This window comes from Sardina pilchardus, chromosome 9 (assembly GCF_963854185.1).
Source record: "Sardina pilchardus chromosome 9, fSarPil1.1, whole genome shotgun sequence".
NCBI lineage: Eukaryota > Metazoa > Chordata > Actinopteri > Clupeiformes > Clupeidae > Sardina > Sardina pilchardus.
In genome coordinates, this window is record NC_085002.1 from 19,298,949 (window position 1) to 19,325,040 (window position 26,092).

The 26,092-nt window shown below is 40.9% G+C and overlaps 3 protein-coding genes across 8 annotated transcripts; 1 reads left to right on the plus strand and 2 right to left on the minus strand.

Moving 5' to 3' along the window:
• Nucleotides 1-3,153, minus strand: trub2 (TruB pseudouridine (psi) synthase family member 2). Its single transcript, XM_062546187.1, has 8 exons — nucleotides 2,732-3,153; nucleotides 2,412-2,546; nucleotides 1,966-2,040; nucleotides 1,806-1,867; nucleotides 1,358-1,439; nucleotides 1,137-1,209; nucleotides 842-978; nucleotides 1-511 (listed from the first exon to the last, which is right to left on the minus strand). The coding sequence occupies exons 1-8, from the start codon at nucleotides 2,844-2,846 to the stop codon at nucleotides 153-155; spliced, it is 1,038 nt and encodes a 345-aa protein (XP_062402171.1). The 5' UTR covers nucleotides 2,847-3,153; the 3' UTR covers nucleotides 1-152.
• Nucleotides 1,696-12,882, plus strand: entpd8 (ectonucleoside triphosphate diphosphohydrolase 8). 4 transcript variants are annotated; one of them, XM_062546185.1, is made up of 11 exons: nucleotides 1,696-1,895; nucleotides 7,721-7,784; nucleotides 8,040-8,177; nucleotides 8,486-8,603; nucleotides 9,059-9,209; nucleotides 9,656-9,815; nucleotides 9,907-10,137; nucleotides 10,251-10,517; nucleotides 10,690-10,800; nucleotides 11,206-11,340; nucleotides 12,299-12,882. In XM_062546185.1, the coding sequence occupies exons 3-11, from the start codon at nucleotides 8,049-8,051 to the stop codon at nucleotides 12,485-12,487; spliced, it is 1,491 nt and encodes a 496-aa protein (XP_062402169.1). In that variant the 5' UTR covers nucleotides 1,696-1,895; nucleotides 7,721-7,784; nucleotides 8,040-8,048; the 3' UTR covers nucleotides 12,488-12,882. The 4 variants fall into 4 exon arrangements, with proteins under 4 accessions (XP_062402169.1, XP_062402166.1, XP_062402167.1 ...); XM_062546182.1 differs by having other exon boundaries at nucleotides 1,697-1,895; nucleotides 8,032-8,177; XM_062546183.1 differs by lacking the exon at nucleotides 1,696-1,895 and having other exon boundaries at nucleotides 7,647-7,784; nucleotides 8,032-8,177.
• On the minus strand, nucleotides 11,729-25,913 carry rab44 (RAB44, member RAS oncogene family). Of its 3 annotated transcripts, none has more exons than XM_062546180.1 (9): nucleotides 25,720-25,913; nucleotides 16,162-23,096; nucleotides 15,766-15,886; nucleotides 15,205-15,339; nucleotides 15,027-15,108; nucleotides 14,686-14,800; nucleotides 14,333-14,431; nucleotides 13,078-13,154; nucleotides 11,729-12,980 (listed from the first exon to the last, which is right to left on the minus strand). In XM_062546180.1, the coding sequence occupies exons 2-9, from the start codon at nucleotides 23,080-23,082 to the stop codon at nucleotides 12,893-12,895; spliced, it is 7,638 nt and encodes a 2,545-aa protein (XP_062402164.1). In that variant the 5' UTR covers nucleotides 23,083-23,096; nucleotides 25,720-25,913; the 3' UTR covers nucleotides 11,729-12,892. The 3 variants fall into 3 exon arrangements, with proteins under 3 accessions (XP_062402164.1, XP_062402163.1, XP_062402165.1); XM_062546179.1 differs by having other exon boundaries at nucleotides 25,607-25,913; XM_062546181.1 differs by lacking the exons at nucleotides 11,729-12,980; nucleotides 13,078-13,154; nucleotides 14,333-14,431 and having other exon boundaries at nucleotides 14,687-14,800; nucleotides 15,027-15,088; nucleotides 25,607-25,913.
• Nucleotides 25,914-26,092: the final 179 nt, after the last annotated feature.

Consider the following 26,092-nt stretch of genomic DNA (forward strand, 5'->3'; position numbering starts at 1 on the left):
TAGAACAAACTTTATTGGAATATGAGATACACAGTAAGGGGACAGATACTGTCCATAAAAACATTGGCATATGAAATAACCAACACCCAAACAAAGATCAGGTTTTTTTTAACACTCCTCCTGTCCAGTGTATATATAACAGCTGCACCCTATTAGGGTGACACATTTGCTGCTGCTTCCTCTGTAGCGGAATGCGGCTGCTTTGGGACTGTGTCACTAATACTGGCTGTGGAGTCATCTTCTGTGCCTGTCTGCTGGTAGCGCTGCTTTGATGGCGCTTTCTCTGCACGAGTGGCCTTGCGGAGGGCCTTCAGAATGGAACGGTGCACCTTGATGGCCTGCTGAATGTCTGGGGCAGTCCAGTGCTGTCGAGTGAGCGCCTCCTGCAGGCCAAAGGGTCCATCACGCGTGCGTCGTACGCCTGTGCAGACTGCCGAACTTCGTAGCTCCAGACCTACCTCATGTACAAGCTTGCACAAGTAATGCTGTGTCTCATTCACGCATTGAGCCTCTGTAGGCATACCAGCCCATGAAGGAGACAGTTGGAGTGATTTGGAAGTCATGGACGGGGAAAGAAGAGGAAGAGAGAGAGAGAGAGAGAGCAAAGTGAGAAGGATGGACAGATAAAAATGCAGATGTTGGATCTAAGACTAGTTTTAAGATCCTGCTCACTTAATCTCCTTCCTTACAGCCGAGAGTCAGTAAATAAAAACAACAACGTGTATTATTAACCCAACAAAATGTCAGACATTACAGCTTTTAGATCACAGATGACTCACACCATGCATTACGTGCATTTCAGGGTGGAGCGTGAGCGGCTAAGTTCTTCTGCTGCTGTTACCGAGGGTGAAGTGGGGGGGCTGGAAACGGATGCAGCGCAGACCCGTGAGGATGGGGGGAGACTTGCTGTGTGGCTGCAGCATCCCCTGCGCCGCCAGCTCATATGCCTCTTGAGACTGAAGGTCCACACCTGAGTATCTGGGTACCACATATTCACACTGTTGAATTGCTTGCGATGGCCAATTCATACAGTACATCAGCAAAGGTTCTAAGGATCTCGGAAAAGATTATCTGTGATTGTCAGTGCATAAGCGCGCATCTGTGAGCCTTTAGGGTGGAAAGACGGACCAACGTACGTGATCAGAGCTTTCTGATGGCCTCCCTGAATTATAGCCAGGACCTGCTCCAGCTTCTCCGGAGTGATGTGATCTAAAAAAAAATAAATAAATAAAAAATTCAAGTGTGAGGACAGTTGCATTCAGGCTACAGTGATATAAACAAAAAATAAGAAAATGTCTGCACATCAGGAAATTTGACTGACAGGATCAGCATCTGTTAGATTAGAAACCATAATTACCAAATGTAGTCCTTTCTATGATGCGCCCGGAGTCAGAAAAGTCATGTGTGGCCATCCCAAACTCTCCTTCTAATGTGTAGTCCTGCCATGACATATGATGAACAGCTCAACAGTGATCAAACAGTTCAAGGTCTCAGACCTCACAGAGGTCGACATCACGATTTCAGAAATTAGAAGTCATATCGCATCTTTCTTGCGACCATTTTGCTAAACCAGCTGATCCTAATTAGCACAACTCTTCAGCTAGGTAGATCAGCTAATTAGTAATATCACCTGTGTTAAGCACAGGCAGAAGAAACATATGGCAGGACTGTTTTCAGAAAGTGGGATATCCAGCTCTGCTGTCTGAGAATGTTACTATCTAAAATGTTCATCATTAGTTTCCAATACTTGCCCACAGATATTGAAATATCAGTCATCTTCACATTAGTATCTATTGCTAACTTACCCTTGTAACAGGCAAGCTATAGAACTCTGCTAGGGCCCTGTTTGCTTGTCCAACACCTAGAACTGAGACAGAAAAGACATACACTCTCAGGTAAGGCAAGACGATTCACTTTTCTGACAATGCATCTTGTGACTATACCGCACCAAGGATGAAAACATACCAAGCACTCCAGATGAGAATGCATCCAGACGATGGCCCACTCCTACTTTCAGGGTCCTATACTGTGGCCCTCTCACTAAAAGATAAAGTAACATGAAATATGGATTGAACAGCCACTTCATGGCATTGACTTGAATGGAGGTAGGTCAGAATACAATGACCTCAACTCAGCGTTTTATAACTGCTTGACTAAAGGCATGTCTTTACCAGTAGCCTGTATAATAATTGTGCCTCTCTGTTTCAATAAGTGTAGCATTACTTTATTAAGTGAAAACATATGAAAAAGATAAAAGTAGAAAGCCTGCACACATCACTTGAAAGCAAAATAATAAAACAATCCATAATCTGAAATGGAATGATGTACAGTAGGATAGTAGGTATTACATATAGGCTACCTTCATGTTCATAAATTAAATTAAACATGGTCAGTGCAATAGAAAAGAATACCTTGAGGGCTAGTGGAAAGAACTGGGAGCCGAGTAGCAGTCATAATGAGTTCCTTGGCTGTTCCTGGCTCTCCACTGGGTAAAGCCTGGAAATTAACCTCCAGTTTCGGGGCAGGAGAAGGCGCTGCATTTATTTCTAGGGGAATACAAAGTTGTAGGCTACAGTGAGCAGTCATGTGCAATGTCATTGAATTTTACTGTGACTCTATCTTCAATGGTCAAACTCCATTAACATCTCTTGTTGCAACTAACTAACTAACTATCATATTAATATGTCTTCTTATCAATGCAAAAGGTATCAGAAAAAAAGATATCATTAACCTTTAAGGAGATTTGTTTCTATGGTGTCACGGACGAGTTTCCAATGAATTCCAGAGGGCTTGTATACGGCAAATAACCCTTCAAGTTTACGGTAAAGTCGAGCAGGACTTGACATTTTTGTGCTCCAAAAGAATAACGTTATTTCCACATACGGTTATCAACTAAAAACGAAATAAGTGTACAATGTAGCCGCGATTAGGCTACAGCAAGCGCTTTTAGGTGACCCGTCAAAATGCGTCCGACGAAAGCGCACACATGGGTGACAGTCCAGGCCAAAGCATCAGCAATCTTTCTTTGGTGGACAGGTAGGCTATTATAGGTCAATCGCTTCTACAAAATATTTACAACGTCCAGACAAAAACAAAAGATACGAGACGAAAGAGAACTCCTGTAAATATCGATCCATGTGACACTGTTCAGTCCCTGTAAAGTATCTTTACCACGAAGAAAGGTGCATGTAAGTCGGACCTTTAAAAAAAACCCTTCACTGCCACCTGCTGTTGTGGAGAGGTTTGGCATGTAGATTTCTTCACAGAGAATGTCAAAACTCTTCTTTTTAAATTGGCGGATGACAACTTGGTATATTACCGCCATCACTGGACTAGAGTGTGGAACAGAAGTTGCATTTTACCTAAACATGTTACCTGTTAAAAGGAAATCAAAAATTTAAAAATCTTTCCTGAATTTTTTTGTAATATATTTCTTAAATCAAAAACAACTTCATTAGTCTCTACCTGCGGTATAAATATTTGCCTCTCTGCATGGTAGCCTACTTCTGACATTGAATCAGCAAATGTTCTACTGTTTCTAGACAGAGCCTACATGTGCACTGCTCACAATTACCACTGACATGCTTGTTCATAATAAACAAGGTAGACTATTATTTAAGAAGGAGTGACCAAGCCTTAGCATATAAGCACCATTTCTTCGATAATGTCTGGATGAGTAGTGCTTATGCCTATATCTTTTCTCACAAAAGGGTGGAAGTAATAGATGCCTTACAGAGGTTCCATTTTCCCAAGCATGTTGCCATTTCTCATAGGACCTTGCCTTTAACCAGAGAGGGTTAAAGCGGAGCTTTAAGCAGACCTGTCAACATTCGAACTGAACTGCTTGCCAATCTGACAGAGATCGATATCCCACTATGACTACTTTGCGACGCGCCTCTTTAAGCAGACAGGAACTGTTCGAATTTTTCTTTCATAGAGATGCATTATGTTTCTCTATCTTGTCAGTAATTAAGGATCTTTGTTTTAACTGCCTTACTGTGTTTGATCTCCACCTCCACCCCTTTGTGCACTGGGACCCACAAGAAAGACCCACTTTTTGCATTCCAAGCCACGGCCAGTTGTAACATTTCTAATTAAATGTATTTTCTGGATGCTGAGTAGGCAGAAAAGAGCAGAGCTGGAGTCTGATGCTGCTTGTTTGTTGCACCCACAGCTTACCCGTACAAGGTAAACATATAGCTACTCCCCTGTATAAACCGCCAAGTCATCTGATAACCATTTAGCTACAGCCAAACCCAGTTCTGGTACCACATGCCACCCCCACCATACTGTCAGTTCTTTTAGATGCATCTGCACACTTTTAAAAACCTGATCTACAGTATCATTATATCAAATAAGGGACGAACAGTGCTTCCCTGAGGGGGTTCCATACTCTGCTGTATCTCGGGTACTAACCTCATCCTCAACTTTGACCCTTAATCTCCTAGCAGATAAAGCTTTAATCCACTGGAACATTCTACCCATTAGCCCCAAATGCTTCAGTTTGATCAACAGACATTTTGACCACAGCATGTCACTTGCTTTTTCAATATCAAAAAAGACAGCAACCACTGATCGCTTGTTTACTTGGGCTTCTTATCGCATCTTCCAAACATACTATGGGTCCATAGTACTCCTACCTCTTCTAACCCCACTCTGGTAACTCTGTAATATCTTAGACTCCACCCAGTAAATTCATTGTCTTGCTGACCTGAGAGGTTAGTATAGGCCTAGCTGCCTGGATTATGGGGATCTTTACCAGGCGTCCTAACTGGCACTATTAAAAAATCTTTCCTATACTTGAACTCACATTTATCAGCTATTCCTGGACACTATGGTAAGTCTATTGCTGATTCAGTCCCTCTACTAATATCTAATCAAGTAGCAGATCCATCATTAAGACACACTAGACCCTCCTCACCCATAAACTCTTCTAGCACATTCCCATTAACATCATCCCTATCTCCACACAATGTGTTGCACGTTAATATCCTCACACCAGATTATTTTCCCGAACAGATACTCCCAAATTCCTTCCAGCTGCTTAATTTCTAACTGCCTACATGGGTTATAAAAGTTTTACTGAGTAAAACCTTACCTTCCTCTGACCATACCGCAATAATTACAGATTCTAATTCATCCCCTTTCTCTCTCTTAAGTGGAGCCCACTCTGCACAAAGGTAATGACTCCTCCACCCCTACCATTATCTCTGTCCCTTCCAACTGGGCAAAATGCACCATTGAGTACAATATGTTTTGTCCCCGGCCCTGCAATTTCAGTGATTCAGTGTTTTTAGTGCCACGTGTGGTTACTCTATACAAAACATACTGTATTTCTCAATAGATCTCAATGGTGCATTTTGCCCATGTTCAGGGTGGGAAATAAAAAAAGAAAGATTTGCATAAGACAGGTCAAATTGGTGTTTTGAAAAAGAAGCGATCATGGAGAATGAAGAAAACAATTTCCCACTAGGTGGTTGCTTTGACTTGTGAGGTCTACTGTTCAGACCCTGAAGGAATTTATTTTCTCTTCATTGCTTTTTGTGAGAGTGATTCTACTTATCTCAATGAGGAAAATAAATGAAGAGTTTATGCTGAGTACAAATATGTCTTCTGAAGGCCTGAACAGAGCACAGCCAAAAACTCCGATACAATTTTGATCAACTTTGAGGGACTGCTACAGTATATGACCATGCAGGATCATCCAGACCAAACCTGACTATTTAGCTATACTATTCCTATTTATGTACCAGCATGTAACATTTGAGCCTCCTATGGTTCAGTTCTTGTGTTATGGCCTTGTGACCTTTGATGAAAAAAAAGAGGCCGAACAAAATCAACACCCCCCTCCTCCTGTACTACTGTCTGTCTCTTGGAAATTGACCTTACATAAAAGTAATTTTACAGTGTGTCTCCTGGGTAATTTTTTCAGAATGTTTTGAGACCTATAAGTGTGTGGGCCCTGGTTGAATTCACGTGGAATGACACCCTAAAAGGACAATAGTAACATGTTTAAAAAGTAAATAACATAAAATAGAATAATTAAAGGACATGAAACCTCTGTCTGTCTGTGATTAATCCTTGGCCATAAGACATTTCTTGACAGGTTATTTAGTACTGTGGCAAAACCTCTGTCCGGCTTTGATGATCTGTTGGCACACAAGTATGCCGTTTATGAAACTCACCCAGCTTCAGTAAAATGAATGATGAACACTCAGATTAACAGTATAAAAGCACATGAGGTCAGTAGTTTAAGGGGGATTTTCATGTTTCAGATGCACTGCATGCTTCCCTGCCACATTTATTTACGGACTGTTTGGGACAAATACTGATACCTAATTACAGCGAGACTGCAGATAGCGTGCTGTAGAACAATCAGAAGTTTGCCCTGGCTTACCTCTCTTCATTCATGGGAGACCTGATCTGTGATTTTTGATAGTTTACAGGGAAATTTATAATTGACCGTGACGGAGGCCATTGCAATGGCCTTTGTGTGGGAGGCATTGGGTTAACAATGACGCCTTTTGTGTGAAGTGAACGAATGCACTAGAGGATCCCACAGGTGTTCAAGGCACAGTCAAGGTCATCAACTGGAGAGACACGCCAGAGAAAAAATTATACATAAGAAAATACTGAGTTCACAGCCATGTCCCACAATTGTCTTGAAAAGTTAAAAACTATAACACTTGCGACAAATGATAAATAGAGCAGAACATCTCTTGCAAAATGTAAAACTACCGTTGGGTATAAACACAATCCAGGAAAATGAATTCCCAGACATTAAAAGCCAAAGTAACCACCAGCGTTTCAGGTTAACGCTGGTTAACGCTGGTAAATTAATGGTAAATTAATATATATTGACTTAACATGGACTCTAAACAGCATTGAGGCATACAATAGACTGATAGATGTTTAAGCCAGTACTGTCACACCGGTGTGACAGGAATGTTGGAAATTGAAGGAATATCTGGGTTCAATCAACTGATAGGCTGTATATATCTGGGTTTAATTCAACCGATAGGCTGTATATAGTTCTATATTATAATAATATAGGCTAAACAGTCTATGATTCAACCATAATTTTAGAACTTTACATCATTGCGGAACAGAATCTGTTCAAAACTCCTGGGTGGGTTAATAATTTACCTCTTATCTTTAGCCTATATTATTAAGATAGCCCATGTATAGGCTACAATAGGAATCTGACACATGCTGTAACCTTGCTAATATGAGTGCGTGATTCATACAATTATGCTGTTAAACATAGTTTGTGCGGGTAATAATAATAATATTATTTTTAAAATAATAATATTCTTTGCTGTTATGCAACTGTTATATTGTCTCCTGGTTTCCTGGTACAGTAGTTGAGATTAACAATTTTGTTGCACATGAAATGATAGAAGTCACTTTGCTTGATTTATTGTTTCTGGTCATAGTCATAGATAAGGTGTGTGTTCCACTTTGCATTCTAACAGTATGTGATTATGCTGAACATAATTTGTCTGAATGCTGAGTATTACATTTCTAGTATTTTTCATACAGTATAGCTTTACTGCAGTGAATGTTTGTTGTCTGTCTCTGTCTCCCTGTGGGTGTGAACTCAGTAAGTTCATGTTTGAAGCTTTGCTCAGGCCATTTCTGACGTAGATAAGAGGCAGGACTCTTGGGAGAGACAAGACTATTAACAAGTTTGTATGACAAATTCTCTATGTGTATACAGTTGTCGACAAGCACTGGAGATAAAGAAGGGGCATGTTGAACTTTGACTGAAGTGCCTTGAAAAGGTAAGTCTGACAAACATTGTCTGAATGTTGAACATAGCAGCTAATCCACAAGCTTTCAGTTGGGTTAATTGTTGACTTGCCACTGACAGTGGTGATATTTGCTTTTGGTTGTTTATTTTGACAACGAGTTTTACCCTCCACCATTTGTATGGATATCGAGCTGAACAGGATACAGTAAATCCATTTTGTATTGTATGAGCGTAAATGTGCTGTGTACTTGTTTTAACATGTATTTATTTATTTGGAGGTGTATAGCCAGTTGGAATGGGGAAACTACAAGCCAGAAACATCATTCTGGGAATCGCTGTGACAGCCACTGTATGCTCCACCATCATTGCATTAGTTCTATGTTTGGCTCAGCACTACACTGTGGACTTGCCCTACGGCACGCAGGTGATTGAGGAAACTTTCGACTCCACCTGAAAGAACATCATAAACAGGCGGATAGTAAACTTAGGGATAGTAAATAGCACTTTCATCCTTATATCTTCATATAAGATTTCTTGTTAGATTTTGATTGTGTGCTTATGTTAGTGCTGGCTCAGTGGTTGCATATTCAACCTGTAATTATTTCCACAACAAAATTACTGTTATGGTGGACTACCTAACTCTTATGTCTTTGCAGTCTGTGTGCCTGGTTATTAGTTAGGCTACCAGTTACAGTTAAAAAGTTAATTTTGTTTGCAAATTATTAATTTCAGTATGGAATGGTTTTTGATGCTGGATCTTCCCACACATCTCTCTTCATATATAAATGGCCAGGAGGCAAAGAAAACAACACCGGGATTGTGTCACAGGAGAAGGTGTGCGAGGTGGATGGTTGGTAACTTTTGAATATAATCAACCATTTATTCAGTTTGTTAATGTCACTGTATCTGATGCTGCTGCTCCAACAGGAGACTGAAAGGAAAATTGCACCCCTGACTGTCAAAAACGGTTACATTTCCAAATTTGGATATACAACGGAATGGAATATAAAATAGAATTTGGAATAAAACATTTTACCCCAAGAAAAAGAAAACCTTTAAAAAAATCAGTGGCAAACCTTTCAAATGTTCTCAAACTAAAAAACAATATTGACATTACATGTCTGAGACTCTCAGTACTTTCCCCCTTGCTAATATAGCTCTACATAAACAAACACTCGCGATACATTCCATGCCTTTGCCACTATATCAGGAACACTACTGGGAAATCGGATTAATGTAATCATAATAAATTTCCCATGATAGATTGAGGCTTCTAGATTTTCCATGGTGGGGCTCTATTTACAGGAGGGGGTATATCAAGCTACAAGCAAAACCCTCCTGCTGCAGGCCACAGTCTTCAGCAGTGCTTAGATGTCGCCAAAGCCACGATACCTGTCGGACAGCAGCGGAGCTGCCCTCTATACCTGGGAGCGACAGCCGGTATGCGGCTCTTAAGGTACACTGTACAGTCTGATGAGTGGCTAGCACCAAACAAAGCTTTTGTGTTAGAATGGAAATATAAAAGAGCTATGGTCTCTGTTACTGTTTCACATTGTAGCCCCCGAACTACTGCAATCGGGCGCGTTCTCGCTTTCTCTCTCTCTCTCTCTCTCTCTCTCTCTCTCTACTGCACATACTTTGTTCTGTGCTCTGTCTTTGGGAACAGAGAAAGAATATACCTGGTGATTTTATATGGCTTTTTACATTTTATTTTGTTTTTTCTTTTCTTTTCTGAACTGTTTGTTTTTTATGCTTTACTATGTTAGCTGTCCTACCATGTCTTTGTCATATGTGTGTAGATTGTTTCCTATATAGATGAGTGATCAAGACATATTGTGGGAGAGTGAATTTTCAATCTTGCCTTAAAAAAAACCTGTAAACAGCAAAATATTTAATACTCAGGCTACAAGATCAGAATGTAACTGATCTCATCATGGAGGAAGTCGCCAAAACCATAAAGAGTTATCCATTTGACTTCCGTGGTGCACACATACTGTCGGGTATGGAAGAAGGGGCTTATGGTTGGGTTACTATCAACTATATACTGGAGGGTTTCATCAAGGTGAGTTCTACTAATGTGCACATGCATGTGTTTCAAAGACAAGAAACATCGAAGATGACATACGACTGTCTCTGTTCTTGTTCGATGGTAGCACACATTTGAGGGCGAATGGATTCAGCCAAAAGGAGGTAGGATCCTTGGGGCTCTGGATCTAGGAGGGGGTTCCACCCAAATAGCCTTCACTCCCAAAGATCCAGTTAAGCAGTCTGATTCTGAAGCTGTTCTTCAGCTGTATGGCCATAGGTATGGGGTCTACACTCACAGCTATCTTTGCTATGGAAAGGACCAGGCCATGAAGCAGCTACAAGCATATCTGGTTACGGTGAGAATTAAGATTTGGTACTGTACAGCATATACTGTACAGCATATAGCTCAATTGAAAGATGACAGGCACTGTCACTGAATTGTAAAAAATGATCCAATTGATTGTTCCAGACGAGTGGTCCTTCTACCACAATCATGCACCCATGCTATCATGCAGGCTTCAACCTTACATTGACTCTGGGTGATCTCTACGACTCCCCTTGTGTGAGCAAGCCAGGAAATGTTGACCCTGACAAAAGTGTCACCTTCTCTGGCACAAGTGACCCCAATCAGTGCCAGAGCCTCATTGAGAAGATTGTGAACATAAGCAAGTGTGCCCATGGCTCCGAGTGCGGCTTCAATGGAGTTTACCAGCCTCCAGTCCACGGAGAGTTTTTTGTAAGTCTCTCTGCTGAGTTACAGTATTCTACACTAAAATAGAAAAAACTGAGTGTCATCAACCCATAGCGCTCACCTCTTTAGGCATATGGTTACATTATGTCTCCGTATGTAATAAGTGCTCTTTGTTCAGCTAGCAGAGTAATGTTTTTTTCCCCATTGGCTTTTGCAGGCTTTTTCAGCATACTATTACACATTTGATTTCCTGGGGCTTGCCCCTCAAGCCCCCTTACCAAAAGTCACCTCTACGATAGAGACGTTCTGCAAGAAGAGTTGGGATACAGTAAGAAACCACACAGTTTTTTCCTCTCCTTTCACTCCCTACAAAACTGTATCCCATAGTTCACATAAGGGCATGCGAAGAGGTCAGTCCACCTTTACAAATATGCAAAAGTTAAATCAATCCCAGGTAAACACAGATTAGTTAAATGAAAATACATCACAACCCACCAACAGTGTGACTGATGATAATAAAACATATATAAAATGTAAATTCTTTACAACTGTACTTAGCTAGTTTTGCATCTGAACTCTTCATGTACTAAATGTGGGTCACCAGATCAAGAGAGCTAACTAGGCTGATCTGCTAATGGCTGACTGCAAATTTCTCAACTCTTGACCATTTGAAATGCAATATTACCGTTTCCAGCTTAGTGTATTTCATATTGTGTCTGTTCTGTTTACCCAGCTTCTGGTTGAAAACCCAGGCACAAAAGAAAAATACCTGAGAGACTACTGTGCCTCAGCTAAGTATATCATGATGATTCTAGTGCAAGGCTACAAGTTCAATGAAACCTGGGACAAAATCTACTTCCAAAGAAAGGTGGGTTGTGTCTAACCTGCCTTCCAGTTGGAGAAACCATGAGCCCTTTACATAAAAGCAAAAGCAGTGTCACAGCCCTCAGTGAAATATGCAAACAACGAGCCAAATTATAGACATACAGTCTAGACATTGGTTGGGGAAATGCACAGTCCAAATAGGAATACTGTCATGGGATTAACATAATGGACATGCAATTGCTTCACATGTCTGTCATGTTCAGCATAATCGCCACAGGATCTACAGTATGTCGCCATTCCTACTACTTCTTATGTAAACAATAACTTAAAAGCCATGCTGGTATCTCATGCAGTGCCCTTCCTGCTAACACTGAATTCCTTTGAGATGAGGCACTAGACTAGAGGATATAGACAAGCAGGTGAAAAATAGACAGAATGGAAAAAAAAGTTTATTAAATGTATTCAACATTAAAATATAATCAGGGCACTGGGAATAACGGATATAAATAAATATGATCAAGCCAGATAATGGATGGTAAAAAAACATACTGACAATCAAAATGTCTCTGATCTTGTCTTTTATGAATCCCTGAGTTACACATTCATTAATGTACTACACACTCTGTAGCAGTCTAATTGCCATCACATTTTTTAGTGAGATATCAGAGTGGTATACCACGTATGTGATTTAGTGACAAACCTGGGTTAAGTTAACTCAGAGTAAGTGGTAAACCTCCTACAACAAGAGCCCTATGGCATTGCTTTGTAAGAGTGAGTGGAGAATAAATCCATACAGCTCTTCTATTAAGAGGTTTACCACTTACTCTGAGTAAACTTACCCAGGTTTGTCATGAAACCATGTACTTGGAATACGCCCCTGGGTTTTTCTTGTTTTTATGTGGTATTGTTTTATATACTAACTTTTCTTTGTTTGTTTTGAAAACACTTTATATTGCAATGTATCAAATTGATTGATTTGATGTTTCCTTGACATTCCACAGGTGGCCGACACAGACATTGGTTGGACTCTGGGCTACATGCTTAACCTGACTAATCTGATACCCTCCAAACACCCTCTAGTGGTTACAGGAGTGCAGCGCAGTCAGTGGGCTGCTGAGGTGTTTTTCATTGTATTTGCACTTTTTCTCAGCCTTGTAATGGTCATCTCCCTCATATTTTGGTCATCATGAACACTAACTGAACACTATAAATGTTATATTTCACATAATCACAGATCAAGAGAAAAATATCAGCAATGGACTAATCTGTGCTTTGTTTACTGTTAACACATTTTCATAAATTAAATGTTTACGTGTACTGTGCTGAAGATCCATTACATTTTGAACATCTACCAACAAAAGAAAGAAAGATTACATAAATGTTTTAACACTGGAATAATGTAAAGTGTCTAGGTTTTATTTTACTGTGCAAAGGTTTTCTTAAGATGATCTAATTTATAATATTTTTAATTTCTATATTCTATATAATATTCTATATTTCTATTACATGTATGTACAATGCATAAGCTAAAGTAGGCAATTGTGTGTATAAGTTTACATGAACTGAATATAAGACGTGATGAAAAGAGCAAGGCCTCAACAGCAGCCTGACTTCTTCTGTGGGGGCTTCTTGTGCAGAGTCACACAGTCTTGACCACTCTCTTTCACTGTCTGCTTCAATAACCTACACCAACAATCAGAGTCATCATAAACAACATAGAATGAAACCAAAACAAAGTAAAAACTTAATTTCTTCTCAATGGATAATGAGTGCATCTTACCTGGCCAGAGTCTCTATGGACTGTGAAATGTTGTCGCCAGTTGCAGCGCTGCATTCCATGAAGTGGATGTTGTATTCCTAAAAAATTATAATGCAAACTAGAAATGCAACTTCAAGGAATTACCAGTGCATGAAAATGCTAAATACAGTATATGACGTAAAATATCAGATACAGATATAGTTACAGAGAGATAGTTACAATGGTGCTGCTAAAGTAGATGTGGTGGTTGATAAATAAAGCTGTTGCTATGGTGTTTACTAGGGTAATCATTATGGTTGCTATGGTGGTTGCTAGGTTCACATTGTAGTGTGGTTGCCAGGTTGTTACTAGAGTAAATAAGATGGTTGCTAGGGGACATATGGTGGTTGCTATGCCACATAAAGCAGTTGCAATGTTAATTGCCAGGGTAATCATGTTGGTTACTATGGTGGCTCCTAGTTTGACATTATAGGGGTGGTTACTAGGTTGTTACTATGGTATATATTATGGCGGTTAATTAAATTCGCCCTAACATGGCAGATATCGCTGGAAAGGGAAAGCGAAACTTAACTCCACTATAAGTATATTTTCGCAAATAAACATGATGACATTTCTAAATATGTTGGAATATGTTAGTTTGAACACACTTGTTTCTGTTTGTCAATTTTTGAACACTAATGTTAGAAAATATATTACAAAGCTATCTGGAGATGTTCATGATATCTTCCGAGTGCTTCGAGAGAGTCTGCCCATCAAAAGTACATCTGATCTGGGTAGTTTTGTCAATATTCAGGATGTTTGTTCCGGTGATCAAAGGAACATGAATATCCCGGGCTTACCCAGAGTTCAATCAGACATAGATAAACCAACACAGCCCACGTAACAGGCAATACAACTAATGTGATCGGCATTTTTGTGAATGAAAACAGCAGCAGAAGGTTCACCAGAAAAGGCTGCGCGTGATGTAGGGGAGCACGTTCGCTACGTTCACTACACAAATTTGCATATAGTGATGTCCCATTTCATAGGGAAAGATATTCACCTCCACTTCCCTCGTCCAGGGCAGTCAAAACTAAGTGGAAGATTTTAGTGGGGAGAAATGGGACAGGCCCTTATTCTTGAATACAGTTACTTCCACAAACATTGTAAAGATGATTTGGAAAGCTTACACTCATTACACAACTACTTATTCATCTGATCCAGCAACCCACACGTTAACCAAACGTTTAGATTAGCCTGCCTTCAAATACTGATTTTTAAGGAATTGTCACAGCACCTGGGCCAACCGTTCGCCTTCTGGGTGCAGAACTTGCCGATCTTCACAGTCATTCTTGTTCCCAAGAAGTAAGATGATGACCTCACTTGGAGCCCCATCCTGTTTAGCACATCCACAACATGATGTCTTTAATATTTTGTCAAAGATGCAGTTAGCGATGCTCAAAATTAAGTTAGTGTAAGCTTGTAATTTCCTTCAAAGCAGTTGCCTGGACCATACTGAGATTGTAGTTGCTGATTACCTGAGACAACTTTTTTTTTCATAAATGAAGGATGTTGCTAAAATATTCTCTGAAAATCAGCAACTAAATCCTTTTGTTTTTGTAATATTTACTGTTATTTTGTGACATTTACCTCAATGCATGTAATCCATTTGCGAACAGCGCTAAAGGTCTGACAGGATGAAATGTCATACATCAGGATGAGTCCCTGAGCCTTATGTAACACATTACGGGTGATGCTGTTAAACCTGGAAGATACATGTTTGATGGATTACTTCAATATCAAACACTCTTAACAATGTGCAAACAAATATTATTTTAAATATCTTAACACACCAACAACGTTGATAAAAGGGATTGTTTTTTATTTTAAAGTTGTTAAATATTGATTGATATTAACATTATTACATAAATATGTCAGAATGCTAACTGACATGAGGTCTAAGTACATAAGTTCAAGTAAGTCTAAGTCACCTTTCCTGACCAGCAGTGTCCCAGATCTGCAGTTTTACCAATTCACCATCCACAGCCAATGTCTGGGTGAAGGAATCAACGCCTGTGATGTGTGTACAAATACATTTGTACACATATCAATACACAGAGACTACAGATGAATGCAAAAAGCATAAACATAAACAGAGATCAAACTTACCAATGGTGGCAGAGTGATCCTCAAAAAACTCTCCACACTGGAATCGTCGGATAAAAGATGTCTTCCCCACGCTACTGTCTCCAACCATCACTACACTAAACATAACAGCCTCTTCCAGAGACGTTAGAGTGTAGTCTAAAGAAAAAAAAAACAATTGGAGAGGTTTTAGGGGGTGTTGCTTTCCAATGTTTTTGTCTAGATGATTTTTTCATATATGATTCTTAGATAAGTCTTTCAATCACTTAAAATATATTAACCATCTATGTGCTCCTAAATCCTTGGTTTGGTAGAATATCAGTAATATTAGGCCTAAGTCTTCACAGGTAACTTTTCATTTTGAATTACTGGCCCGACCTCCTCTGAGAGTGTGCACAAACACTACAGGTTAGTATGCAAAAAATCATGATGATTTTTATTTTCTTTTGTTGCTGTTGTTACCACCAGGAAAGTTTTAACAAACATACATATTTTCCTGTTTCAACTTCAAGTCATCACAATAGTTCATTGCTTAATTGTCAATATTTTTTTCCTAAAAGAAAAGGTCATTAGACCTTACCTTACCTTGCCCATACTTTCTATCTAAACCTGATTTGCTTCTTGCTCCTGAAGGAGATTCTCCCACCTTCTGAAATTGCCCCTCACCAGGTAAGACCAGTTTAGAAAGGCCCTGCTCAGGAACACCCTGTGAAAATATCACCACACAATCTTAATGTTACTGTAACATGTTCCTTTAAGTTAGTCTCCATGATGGAATATTACTGGTAGTGTTAATTCTGTTGATTGACCTGGCCAACAGGCTTGTTCCAATTTGGCTAGGGCTCTGTAAAGTTAACTTTTCAACTTTTGCTGACACTATTGTTTTTAAAATTAGCACGCAGTCAGTTATACTGTATATAGTGTCACCACATGGCAGACATATTTGGAGATAGAAAAAGTATAATTATTTGCCATATTTACCTCACTGTTGACATTTTCCGGAGTGTTCTGTAATACACTGCTATCATTCTCAGGGCCCTGGCTAACAGGTTGGTCCTCAGGTCCCCTCACTGCTCCTCCTATTCCTCTGCAGCCCTGACCACCACGTCTGGAACCCATCTTCCTCCTTGTGCCTTCTGGCACCTCCTTGTGGCCAGCAGAGCCAAGTCCAGTATCCTCATCCTGTGGTAGAGTATCCTCTGGCTCCCCTGTTTCAGACACATTCTGGATCGTAACTGTCTCTGTTGACCCAGTCAGATCTCCCATGTCATCAATCACATTACATCTTTCGGCACTTCCTTGGTCTCTCTTTAGGCTGCTTTTTTCGTCTTGCCCTTGCCTCCTCATGTTCTTGCGAGTTGATCCCATTTTCCTTTTTTTCGTGGTACTTTGTGGATCTATGGATGGGTTTTCTTCTTGCAGCTCAGATGAAGGTGATGAGGATACACTTTGGACTGATATCCTGCATTGAGCAGAAGCAGGTAAAACTCTCTCATCAATTAACTTATCAGGGCTTTCTGCCTGAGCCATTGGCTGTAGGTTACTCTTGCTTGTTTGAACAACAGAAGTAGTGAGTAACTGTTCACCCTCTATTGACAAGTCTTCTGTGTTCTGAAGAGCTGTATCATTCCCCTCTTGTTTCGAGGTGCTGATGTCATCCACATCCTCTACATTTGCAGCCTGTTTCACTTTGTTTTTCAGACCCTGACCTCTACGGGAAGAGCCCATCTTTCTTTTTTGGAGCATAGATTTGGGCTCCTTCTGACTGTCATCCTCACAGAGGTTGCTGGAGGTCGTCTCAGCTGCTGTGGTCCCACTTGATTCAGACATCTCAATTTGTCCCAAGGGTGACTGAACATACATCTCCGGGACTGAATGGTCCTCAGGGTGATTATAGGCTCCACTGGCAGGTTCAGAACATTTACTCTGATGGATGTCTGTCCATTCATAAATATCTGCACCCTCTGGTCCTCCTTTATGTTCAGCACATAAATCTACATCACCTGTGACCTGCTGAATTGGTTGTGTAACTGTGTTAGTCACACTATCCAAATCCTCATTCTTCACATCTGCCTCACCATGACTGCTTTTCTTATCTTTATGTTGACGGTGGGATATTTTACGACTAGATCCCATCCTCTTCTTTTGTGGTTTAGTCTCTTCAGAGGAATCACAATTTTCCGGTGCAGATACCTTAAGTGTGTTTTCACAAGAGGGTAAATTAGCAGGTGGTATGTCACTGTTCACAGTCAGAGTGTCTCCAGGAGCTGAGTAATTGTCATTGCTGGCTATATTCTCCAAAGATGGCTGCTCTGCTGTGGTAATAGTTGAGGCCAAAATGCACTGTTCTTTCTTATGATGATCTGTTTTGAGCGATTCTGGTGCGGAAGGTATAACTATTGTGTTTACATAAATACAAGATATTGCCTCTGTGTTTTCCTCAATATCATGGCTTTTCCCCTCTTCCTCATCTTTTCCTTCTACTTCCACTGATTTACTATCCCGGCAAGGACTTGCCTCTGAGTCTGAGTGAATGAGCATCCCATCCATGACAACATATTTTCTCTCCGTCTTTTCACGTTGACTCCTTCTTGTTGAGCCTAACTTTCTCCTCCGTTTCAAGCCAGGACTTTCTTCAGTTTGTGGATATTGAGAAGTAGTAACACTTGCTTCGGTAACTTTATTTTGGATTTGATCTAGAATCCTTCCCTGTCCTTCAACCGTTGTGTCTTCCTGAGCTGCTCTATGGGTTTCAGGTGGACCCAAGTCAACCTCCCTTTGATGTTCTTCTTCCTGGATCATTAAGACATTCTTCAGGTCAACTAGGGATTCATGACTCTTTTCTGACTGCTCTTCCTCATGCTTTTTGAGTTGGTCGACATCTTCTCTCATAAAAGCTTCAATGAAAATGTCTGCTCCCACTGTTGTGATCACCTCTGCTGTTTCCTTGCTATCTCCTAGGTAATTACCATCTATGTGAGCCTGTGTTCCTTGCTCTGTTTCTTCACTGTGTTGGACACCAGGACTGTGCATCTCAGGTTTAAAACTCCCTGCATGAACATTCAGAGGCGGAACTGTGATCTCCGTATCTGCGTTCATGCTCATGTCCTCATTGATGTCATCTGTACTCATTGCTTCACATGTCTCTTCCTTTTTCTGTTCTCTCTTTGTCCTGCGGGTCGACCCCATCCTCCTCTTCTGCCTTGAAGCACCCTGTTGTACAATCTCCTCTTCCTCTTGATGTTGAAGTTTGAAGGAGGAGTCAGAGTGGCTAGACAGTGTGCTTGTTTCTGATGGGTCTGTGCTTTCCACATGAAGTGAATGAGAAAAGCCAGGAACATCTGTGCTGATATTTGGTACATCTGATTCCATGGTGGAACTAAGAATGTGATCCTGTGTTCCTTGTTCTGCTTCCTCACTGTGTTGGACATCAGGGCTGTGCATGTCAGCGTCAGAACTCTCTGCATGAACATTTAGTGAGGTATCTATCTCTGGAATGTGATCTGATGAAGGAGATGGAGGAGATCCAGGACAGGTGAGAGTCTCAACACCTATCTGACAGGAGAAAGAGACAGCCTTCTCAGTGGTATCCATGTCCTCAACTGCACAATCTGGGCTGGGACCATCTGTAGGAGATGATACATTATTCTCAGATTGTGCCTGTTCAGATACCTCTACATTTATGCTTTCCTTGTTCTGGTCACCAAGGACTTCAAGAAAGCTTTCTGACACTTCCTCCTCATGCTTTTTGACATGGTGGACATCTTTGATAAATGTTTCACTGGACAGGTCTGCTCCCACTGTTGTAATGGCCTCTGCTGTTTCATCTTGTGACATCTTGTTATCTTCTAGTTCATTACCATCTAGTTGCTCTGCAATTACAGCAGGAGTCACAATGTCTGTCTGATTGGTGAAAAACTCATCTTCTTTTGAGGCACCTATGATGCTTTCTTGTAAAATTCCCTCTTCTGCCTCTGACTTCATGTCCGTATCTATGTTCATGTTTGTGTCCTCATTGACATCATCTGTACTCATGGTTCCACATGCCTCTTCAGTTTTCTGTTCTCTCTTTGTCCTGCGGGTCGACCCCATCCTCCTCTTCTGCCTTGAAGCACCCTGTTGTACATTCTCCTCTTCCTCTTGATGTTGAAGTTTGAAGGAGGAGTCAGAGTGGCTAGACAGTGCGCTTGTTTCTGATTGGTCTGTGCTTTCCACATGAAGTGAATGAGAAAAGTCAGGAACATCTGTCCTGATATTTGGTACTGCTGATTCCATGGTGGAACAAAGAATGTGAGCCTGTGTTCCTGGTTCTGCCTCCTCACTGTACTGACCATCAGCACTTTGTTTCTCAGGGCTAGAACTCTCTGCATGAACATTCAGAGGGGCAACTGGGATCTCCGTATCTGCGTTCATGCTCATGTCCTCATTGACGTCATCTGTACTCATTGCTTCACAGGTCTCTTCCTTTTTCTGTTCTCTCTTTGTCCTGCGGGTCGACCCCATCCTCTTCTTCTGCCTTGAGGCACCCTGTTGTACATTCTCCTCTTCCTCTTGATGTTGAAGTTTGAGGGAGGACTGAGAGTGGTCAGACAATGTGCTTGTTTCTGATGAGCCTATGCTTTCCACATGAAGTGAATGAGAAAAGTCAGGAACATCTATGCTGATATCTGGCACTTCTGATTCCATGGTGGAACTAAGAATGTGAGCCTGTGTTCCTTGTTCTGCTTCCTCACTGTGTTGGACATCAGGGCTGTGCATGTCAGCATCAGAACTCTCTGCATGAACATTCAGTGAGGTATCTATCTCTGGAATGTGATCTGATGAAGGAGATGGAGGAGATCCAGGACAGGTGAGAGTCTCAACACCTATCTGACAGGAGAAAGAGACAGCCTTCTCAGTGGTATCCATGTCCTCAACTGCACAATCTGGGCTGAGACCATCTATAGGAGATGATACATTATTCTCAGATTGTGCCTGTTCAGATACCTCTGCATTTATCCTTTCCTTGTTCTGGTCACCAAGGACTTCAAGAAAGCTTTCTGACACTTCCTCCTCATGCTTTTTGACTTGGTGGACATCTTTGATAAATGTTTCACTGAACAGGTCTGCTCCCACTGTTGTAATGGCCTCTGCTGTTTCATCTTGTGACATCTTGTTATCTTTTAGTTCATCACCATCTAGTTGCTCTGCAATTACAGCAGGAGTCACAACGTCTGTCTGATGGGTGAAAAACTCATCTTCTTTTGAGGCACCTATGATGCTTTCTTGTAAAATTCCCTCTTCTGCCATTGGCTTCATGTCCGTATCTATGTTCATGTTTGTGTCCTCATTGACATCATCTGTACTCATGGTTCCACATGCCTCTTCAGTTTTCTGTTCTCTCTTTGTCCTGCGGGTCGACCCCATCCTCCTCTTCTGCCTTGAAGCACCCTGTTGTACATTCTCCTCTTCCTCTTGATGTTGAAGTTTGAAGGAGGAGTCAGAGTGGCTAGACAGTGCGCTTGTTTCTGATTGGTCTGTGCTTTCCACATGAAGTGAATGAGAAAAGTCAGGAACATCTGTCCTGATATTTGGTACTGCTGATTCCATGGTGGAACAAAGAATGTGAGCCTGTGTTCCTGGTTCTGCCTCCTCACTGTGCTGACCATCAGCACTTTGTTTCTCAGGGCTAGAACTCTCTGCATGAACATTCAGAGGGGCAACTGGGATCTCCGTATCTGCGTTCATGCTCATGTCCTCATTGACGTCATCTGTACTCATTGCTTCACAGGTCTCTTCCCTTTTCTGTTCTCTCTTTGTCCTGCGGGTCGACCCCATCCTCTTTTTCTGCCTTGAGGCACTCTGTTCTACACTTTCTTCTTCCCCTTGATGTTGAAGTTTGAGGGAGGACTGAGAGTGGTCAGACAATGTGCTTGTTTCTGATGGGCCTATGCATTCCATATGAAGTGAATGAGAAAAGTCAGGAACATCTGTGCTGATATTTGGCACCTCTGATTCCACGGTAGAACTAAGAATGCGAGCCTGTGTTCCTTGTTCTGCTTCCTCACTGTCTTGGACATCAGGGCTATACATCTCAGAGATAAAACTCTCTGAATGAACAATCAGTTGGGCAACTGTGCTCTCTGGAATGGCATGTTGTGTAGGGGATGGTGGCTGGTGGTCTTGTTCTGAATGACCAGAAGCCTCACTGAGAGTCCCAAACCCTATCTGAGAAGAAAAAGACTCTGTGAACGTTTTGTCAGTGACGCCTATGTTCTCTATTGTGATCCCTGCAGAATCTGGACTGGAATTCTCTGAATGAGATGATAACTTATTCTCAATTTCGGTCTGTTCTGATACCTCCATGTTTATACTGGATTCCCTTTCTTGATGTCCAGGTGTCTCTAGACTGTTTTCTGAATTTATCTCACCATGCGGCTGGAGCTGGTCAACATATTGGGTAGTGAATTCTGGAGTAAGATGAGTGTTCTCAGTGAATTGTCTTTGGTCCACTACCTGCAGTGTCTCTTCATCCAGTGCATGATATGACAGATGTTCACTTATTTGCTCCCCTAATACTCCTGAATGGAATACTTCTGCACCTTCCTCTTGATTAATACTAGTATGCTCTTCACTGTCTGTCTCATTGTGATGATAGTCCCTTTCCACAATGAGATGACTACTTGTGGTGCTTGGCCCAATGCCATCTGTTATATTCTCTGTTGAGGGGTATGCCTCTGTGTCCATGGCAGTATGTTCCTCGTCACCTGTTCCTTCTAACTCTACCCCTCTCACATTCACAGTAAAGGCCATCTCTAACTCATCATTAAATTCAACCATTTCTCTGAACTGTGTGTCCTCTTTGACAGACATTTCCTCTTGCAATGTGTTATCTCTAATCCCTTGTGTTCCCACCTGGCTGTTTCCAATGTCCTCCTTCGGTTTGATTGCTTTGAGTGGTCTACGGGTAGACCCCATTCTTTTCTTAAGCCTTTGAACATTATGTTTTGAGTTTTCATCTTCTTCTTGTGAAACATCAATGGAGCTGGGGGGTTTTGGCATTGTTATCTCTTGGCTTAAACTACCCTCCAAACCCTGGACCTCTTTTGCCCTCATTTTTTCTTCACTTCTACTTACGTCTGTAGCACTTCCATCTTTCTGCTGATCAGAAAGTCCTTGAGGTGTATTTTGAAGTGGTGTGTCATCAGAACAGATCTCCTTGGGCCCAAACATATTGAAGCATAATAATTCATCTTCTTTGTGTAAAGTTCCCCCCTCTCCTAGATGGGTGCCTGTGACACACACAGGTGGATTTGCTAATGGAGGAGAGTGTATTTCTGTACTGCAGGCCTCTGTCTCTGTTTTGAGGTCCAGCTCTGACAACAGCTTATGTTGTTCATTTAGAGATTCATCCCCTGTTCCCAGTTCCTTAACTTCACTGCCACCTAATTCTAGCATCTGTGTCTGAGCCTGGTCTGGCACTAATTCTGGTGCATCTGAATATTCTTTAAAATACTGATCCTCTGTTCCTGTGACATTAAATTCTTCCTGTACAATCTGCATGCTCTTAACCTCCTCCTGCTCATTTCTCTCTTCAGCTTGAAATCCTTGCTTGGCTCTTCGAGTAGAACCCATTCTCCTTTTCTTCTCAGAAGTGCTTGTCTCTGCCTCCGAAATGTCAGCCAGCGCCCCAGTTTCAAAGTTTTCTGAGTTTGTTTTGCTTGGATCATGTTGGCCACCCTCTATATTCTCAGGCACACAATCAAGCTGACATGTGGGTGTTTCAGATGAGTTTGATAATAGCAGGTGTTGGGCAGTGGAGGCCTCTTGAAGTTCTTCATTAGCTCCCCTCTCTTCTGCCTTATGCCCTTGATGGCGCTGTCGTGTTGACCCAATTCTTTTTTTGGACTTTCTGCTGGACATGATTTTCAACAGACCTGTGTTAAAGAAAAGCTGTTATCAGTTTGATGAGCACAACTCACAAAATTCAGCTAAAAAACTACCCAGTTTGATAGATGATGCTTTTTGGTGAACTATTCCATGACATTATGTGGAAAGCTGATTTACAAGAGTGAATTACAGGGATGATTATGTCTCCTTCACATGACTATAACATCACTACGAATTTGAATTTGCAGGCTAATACAAAGTGCATTACTATCTTAAAACAGCTTTGCAGACATTTTTATTCCAAGTAACTTACACCATATACAGTAAGATATCAATAAACAATATTCAAATGACTTCATAGTAAAAATCTAATACATTTAAAATAATAATAATAACTAATAATAATGATAATGACAACAATAAGAATGTTCATAATGATTAATGACATATTTATGAACTATGACTATGCAAATTAAAAATACCTATCAGTAGGCCTACAGTGTACTCTCGGTAGGGCAAAAATACCATTGAGGAACCATGAGTCTTGACTGGCCCTTGGATGAAAGAGCATCACCTCCAGCTAAACCTCTAAGACTGAACAACTGATCTTTCCAGCCAAACAAACCATAATCAAACATCAACTCAAAATTCACACACTGTCTTACCTCTCTCTTACCTACCAAGGTGTCATGACTGATGAGCAACTAACCTTCGCTGACCATATTGCCTGTCGCCTCCGGGTGTGTAGATTCACACTATTCAATATAAGGGCAATCAGACCGTAGCTAACCCAACACGCCACTCAGCTCCTAATACACACAATGGTTATAGCACGTGTTGACCACCAGAGGCAGACATCCCGGGTTCAGAAAGTAAAAGTCCAGCAAGTATTTGATCCAACCATTTAGTAAACCAGATCATCCTAATTAGCTGCCAGGTAGATCAGATAATTAGTGATAAGTGCACAGGTAGAAAGAACATATGGCAGGACTTTTACTCTCTGGAATCAGGAATGTCCGCCTCTGTTGACCACTGCAACGCCCTCCTCACGGGCCTTCCAGCTTGTGTGGTAAACCACTTCAGATGGTCCTCCACTGGCTTCCCTTAGCCATCCACATCAAATTCAAGTCACTAATGCTTGCATACAAAATGATTTCTGGATCTGCATCCACTTACTTAAGTGCTCTCATAAAAGCTTAAGTTAGGCTACCCTTCGGCCACTGCTCTCCTCCAAAGAACATTGTCTGGCACTGCCGTCGCCACGCCAGACTTTTTTCATCTGTGGTGCCCCGATGGAACAGAGCATCAGAGCATCTGATCTATATTGAAAAAACTATTGAGGACACAACTCTTCCGAGCACTTCCAATAACCTCTCACACCTAATACGCACTTACCAAACTCTTTCCCCTCTTATTTCCTCCTACTATTGCTGTAAATTGTTTTGGATTATCTGTCCACCAAATTAATACATGTGTGTAAATGTTGGCTCACAAAGACCAACACAATAGCACTACTATCTCAAAAAAAGCCTACTTGTAAAGTTATGCAAATAGTTATTCTATGTTAGTGTGATTTATCAGAAAAAAATAGTCATACACTTACAACGGCCTTAAAAGAGGAAGCTTAACCTGGGCTATGAACATAGCTGCAACTCCAGCAATGACCTCGTTCAAATAAAGGAAACCATGTCCCTCTAAAATTAACAGCAACAAGCAGGCCTAATGTGACCATACGACAGAAAGGAAGGCAGGACAAATATGTTTAAAAACATTTTGCTGTTTGAAAGATCTAGTCTACTAGACTATAGCACTAACAGCCAGGATGTTTCAGGCAATCGCAGCTTTTACCATATTGCATGACTCAAGCTGCACCCACGCACACCAGGCTTCATTTTGCAATGCAGAACATTTGTTCAGACTAGACTTAAGTCTCTGGTTTAATCAATTGAATGGCAAAACATCGACCTATACAAAACCTAGTCCTAATCATCAATCTAATCAATCAGCATTGTTTTTGTTACCTCAGCACAGGTGCATCGTCTCAGAGCGTCTTTGAATAAAATAAGGGACATTTGCATCGCCTACTAAATTTGGTAATAGGAATTTGTTGATTTGTTGATTGTATGACAAAAACACCGTTCTTGAAATTCCGTTAGGCAACTCATTGGCAAGTTTGTGAAGACTAGTTTAAAAATTACATTCTATACCATCTAGGCTAACTTTCTCACAAATACGCATCATTAATGCTGTACATAAGCCTACTTCTCATGGAGATCAGATCACACATTAGATGGCAGATAGGCCTACAGTCAATCTTGACGTTATGACCTAGGCATAATTGCACAATTGCGCTAATCTGTAGGCTGAACAGCAGATCAGATTGAAAGAATTTTAGGACGGCATCGAGCTTTTCTGCCAGAACACTGCACAGAGCAAGACATTTCAACACAAAACGAATACTTACCCAACTAATAATACATATATTAATAAATAATATTGCAAATGGCTTATAGCATTTTATCTGAAAAACACACAAAAAGTATATAAAATGACTTACGTTTAGAGTGCCACAGCTTGTGGGCATGACAGACACGAAACACTAAAGACACGTGAGTCAAAAATGCCTGCTGTCAATGAGCTGCGTGCCTTTGGAACACACAATAAGCTTACCTTGTCAATCCTAAATTCCAGGGTTTCAGCAAACGCAATTACATATCACTCAATCTCACAATTTCCAGATCATCATCGCAACAGAGTAGGCTATAATCTCAAAGTATGCCATTTCCTACTTTTTTTTTTTTTTTTTTTTTTAATAAGTCAGCTTGGTTTTAAACTTCCTGTGTTATTTACACGACGCAGTGTGAGCAAACTGAAATATGGCAGTGTGAACAAGGCTAGCATGATTCACTTCCTGCGTTAGTATCAGACCAAGAAAGTACATGTCTCAACTCAACCAGATAGGCTACAATTACACCACATCTGTATTGCAAGATTACTCTCTACCATCAAACGTCCATCAGCTGTGCAAGTTGCTACTTTATTT

Excerpts from the sequence above, each read along its gene's own strand:
- entpd8 (XM_062546185.1), top strand. The coding sequence starts at position 8,049 with ATGGGGAAACTACAAGCCAGAAACATCATTCTGGGAATCGCTGTGACA. Across the intron at positions 10,138-10,250 it reads TACAAGCATATCTGGTTACG|ACGAGTGGTCCTTCTACCAC; the intron begins GTGAGAATTAAG and ends TGATTGTTCCAG. Across the intron at positions 11,341-12,298 it reads AAATCTACTTCCAAAGAAAG|GTGGCCGACACAGACATTGG; the intron begins GTGGGTTGTGTC and ends GACATTCCACAG.
- rab44 (XM_062546180.1), bottom strand. The coding sequence starts at position 23,082 with ATGTCCAGCAGAAAGTCCAAAAAAAGAATTGGGTCAACACGACAGCGC. Across the intron at positions 15,340-15,765 it reads AGATAGAAAGTATGGGCAAG|ACTACACTCTAACGTCTCTG; the intron begins GTAAGGTAAGGT and ends TTTTTTCTTTAG. Across the intron at positions 14,801-15,026 it reads GACACTGCTGGTCAGGAAAG|GTTTAACAGCATCACCCGTA; the intron begins GTGACTTAGACT and ends TGTATCTTCCAG.
- trub2 (XM_062546187.1), bottom strand. The coding sequence starts at position 2,846 with ATGTCAAGTCCTGCTCGACTTTACCGTAAACTTGAAGGGTTATTTGCC. Across the intron at positions 1,868-1,965 it reads ATTCTCATCTGGAGTGCTTG|TTCTAGGTGTTGGACAAGCA; the intron begins GTATGTTTTCAT and ends TTTCTGTCTCAG. Across the intron at positions 512-841 it reads GCCCCCCCACTTCACCCTCG|AGGCTCAATGCGTGAATGAG; the intron begins GTAACAGCAGCA and ends GTATGCCTACAG.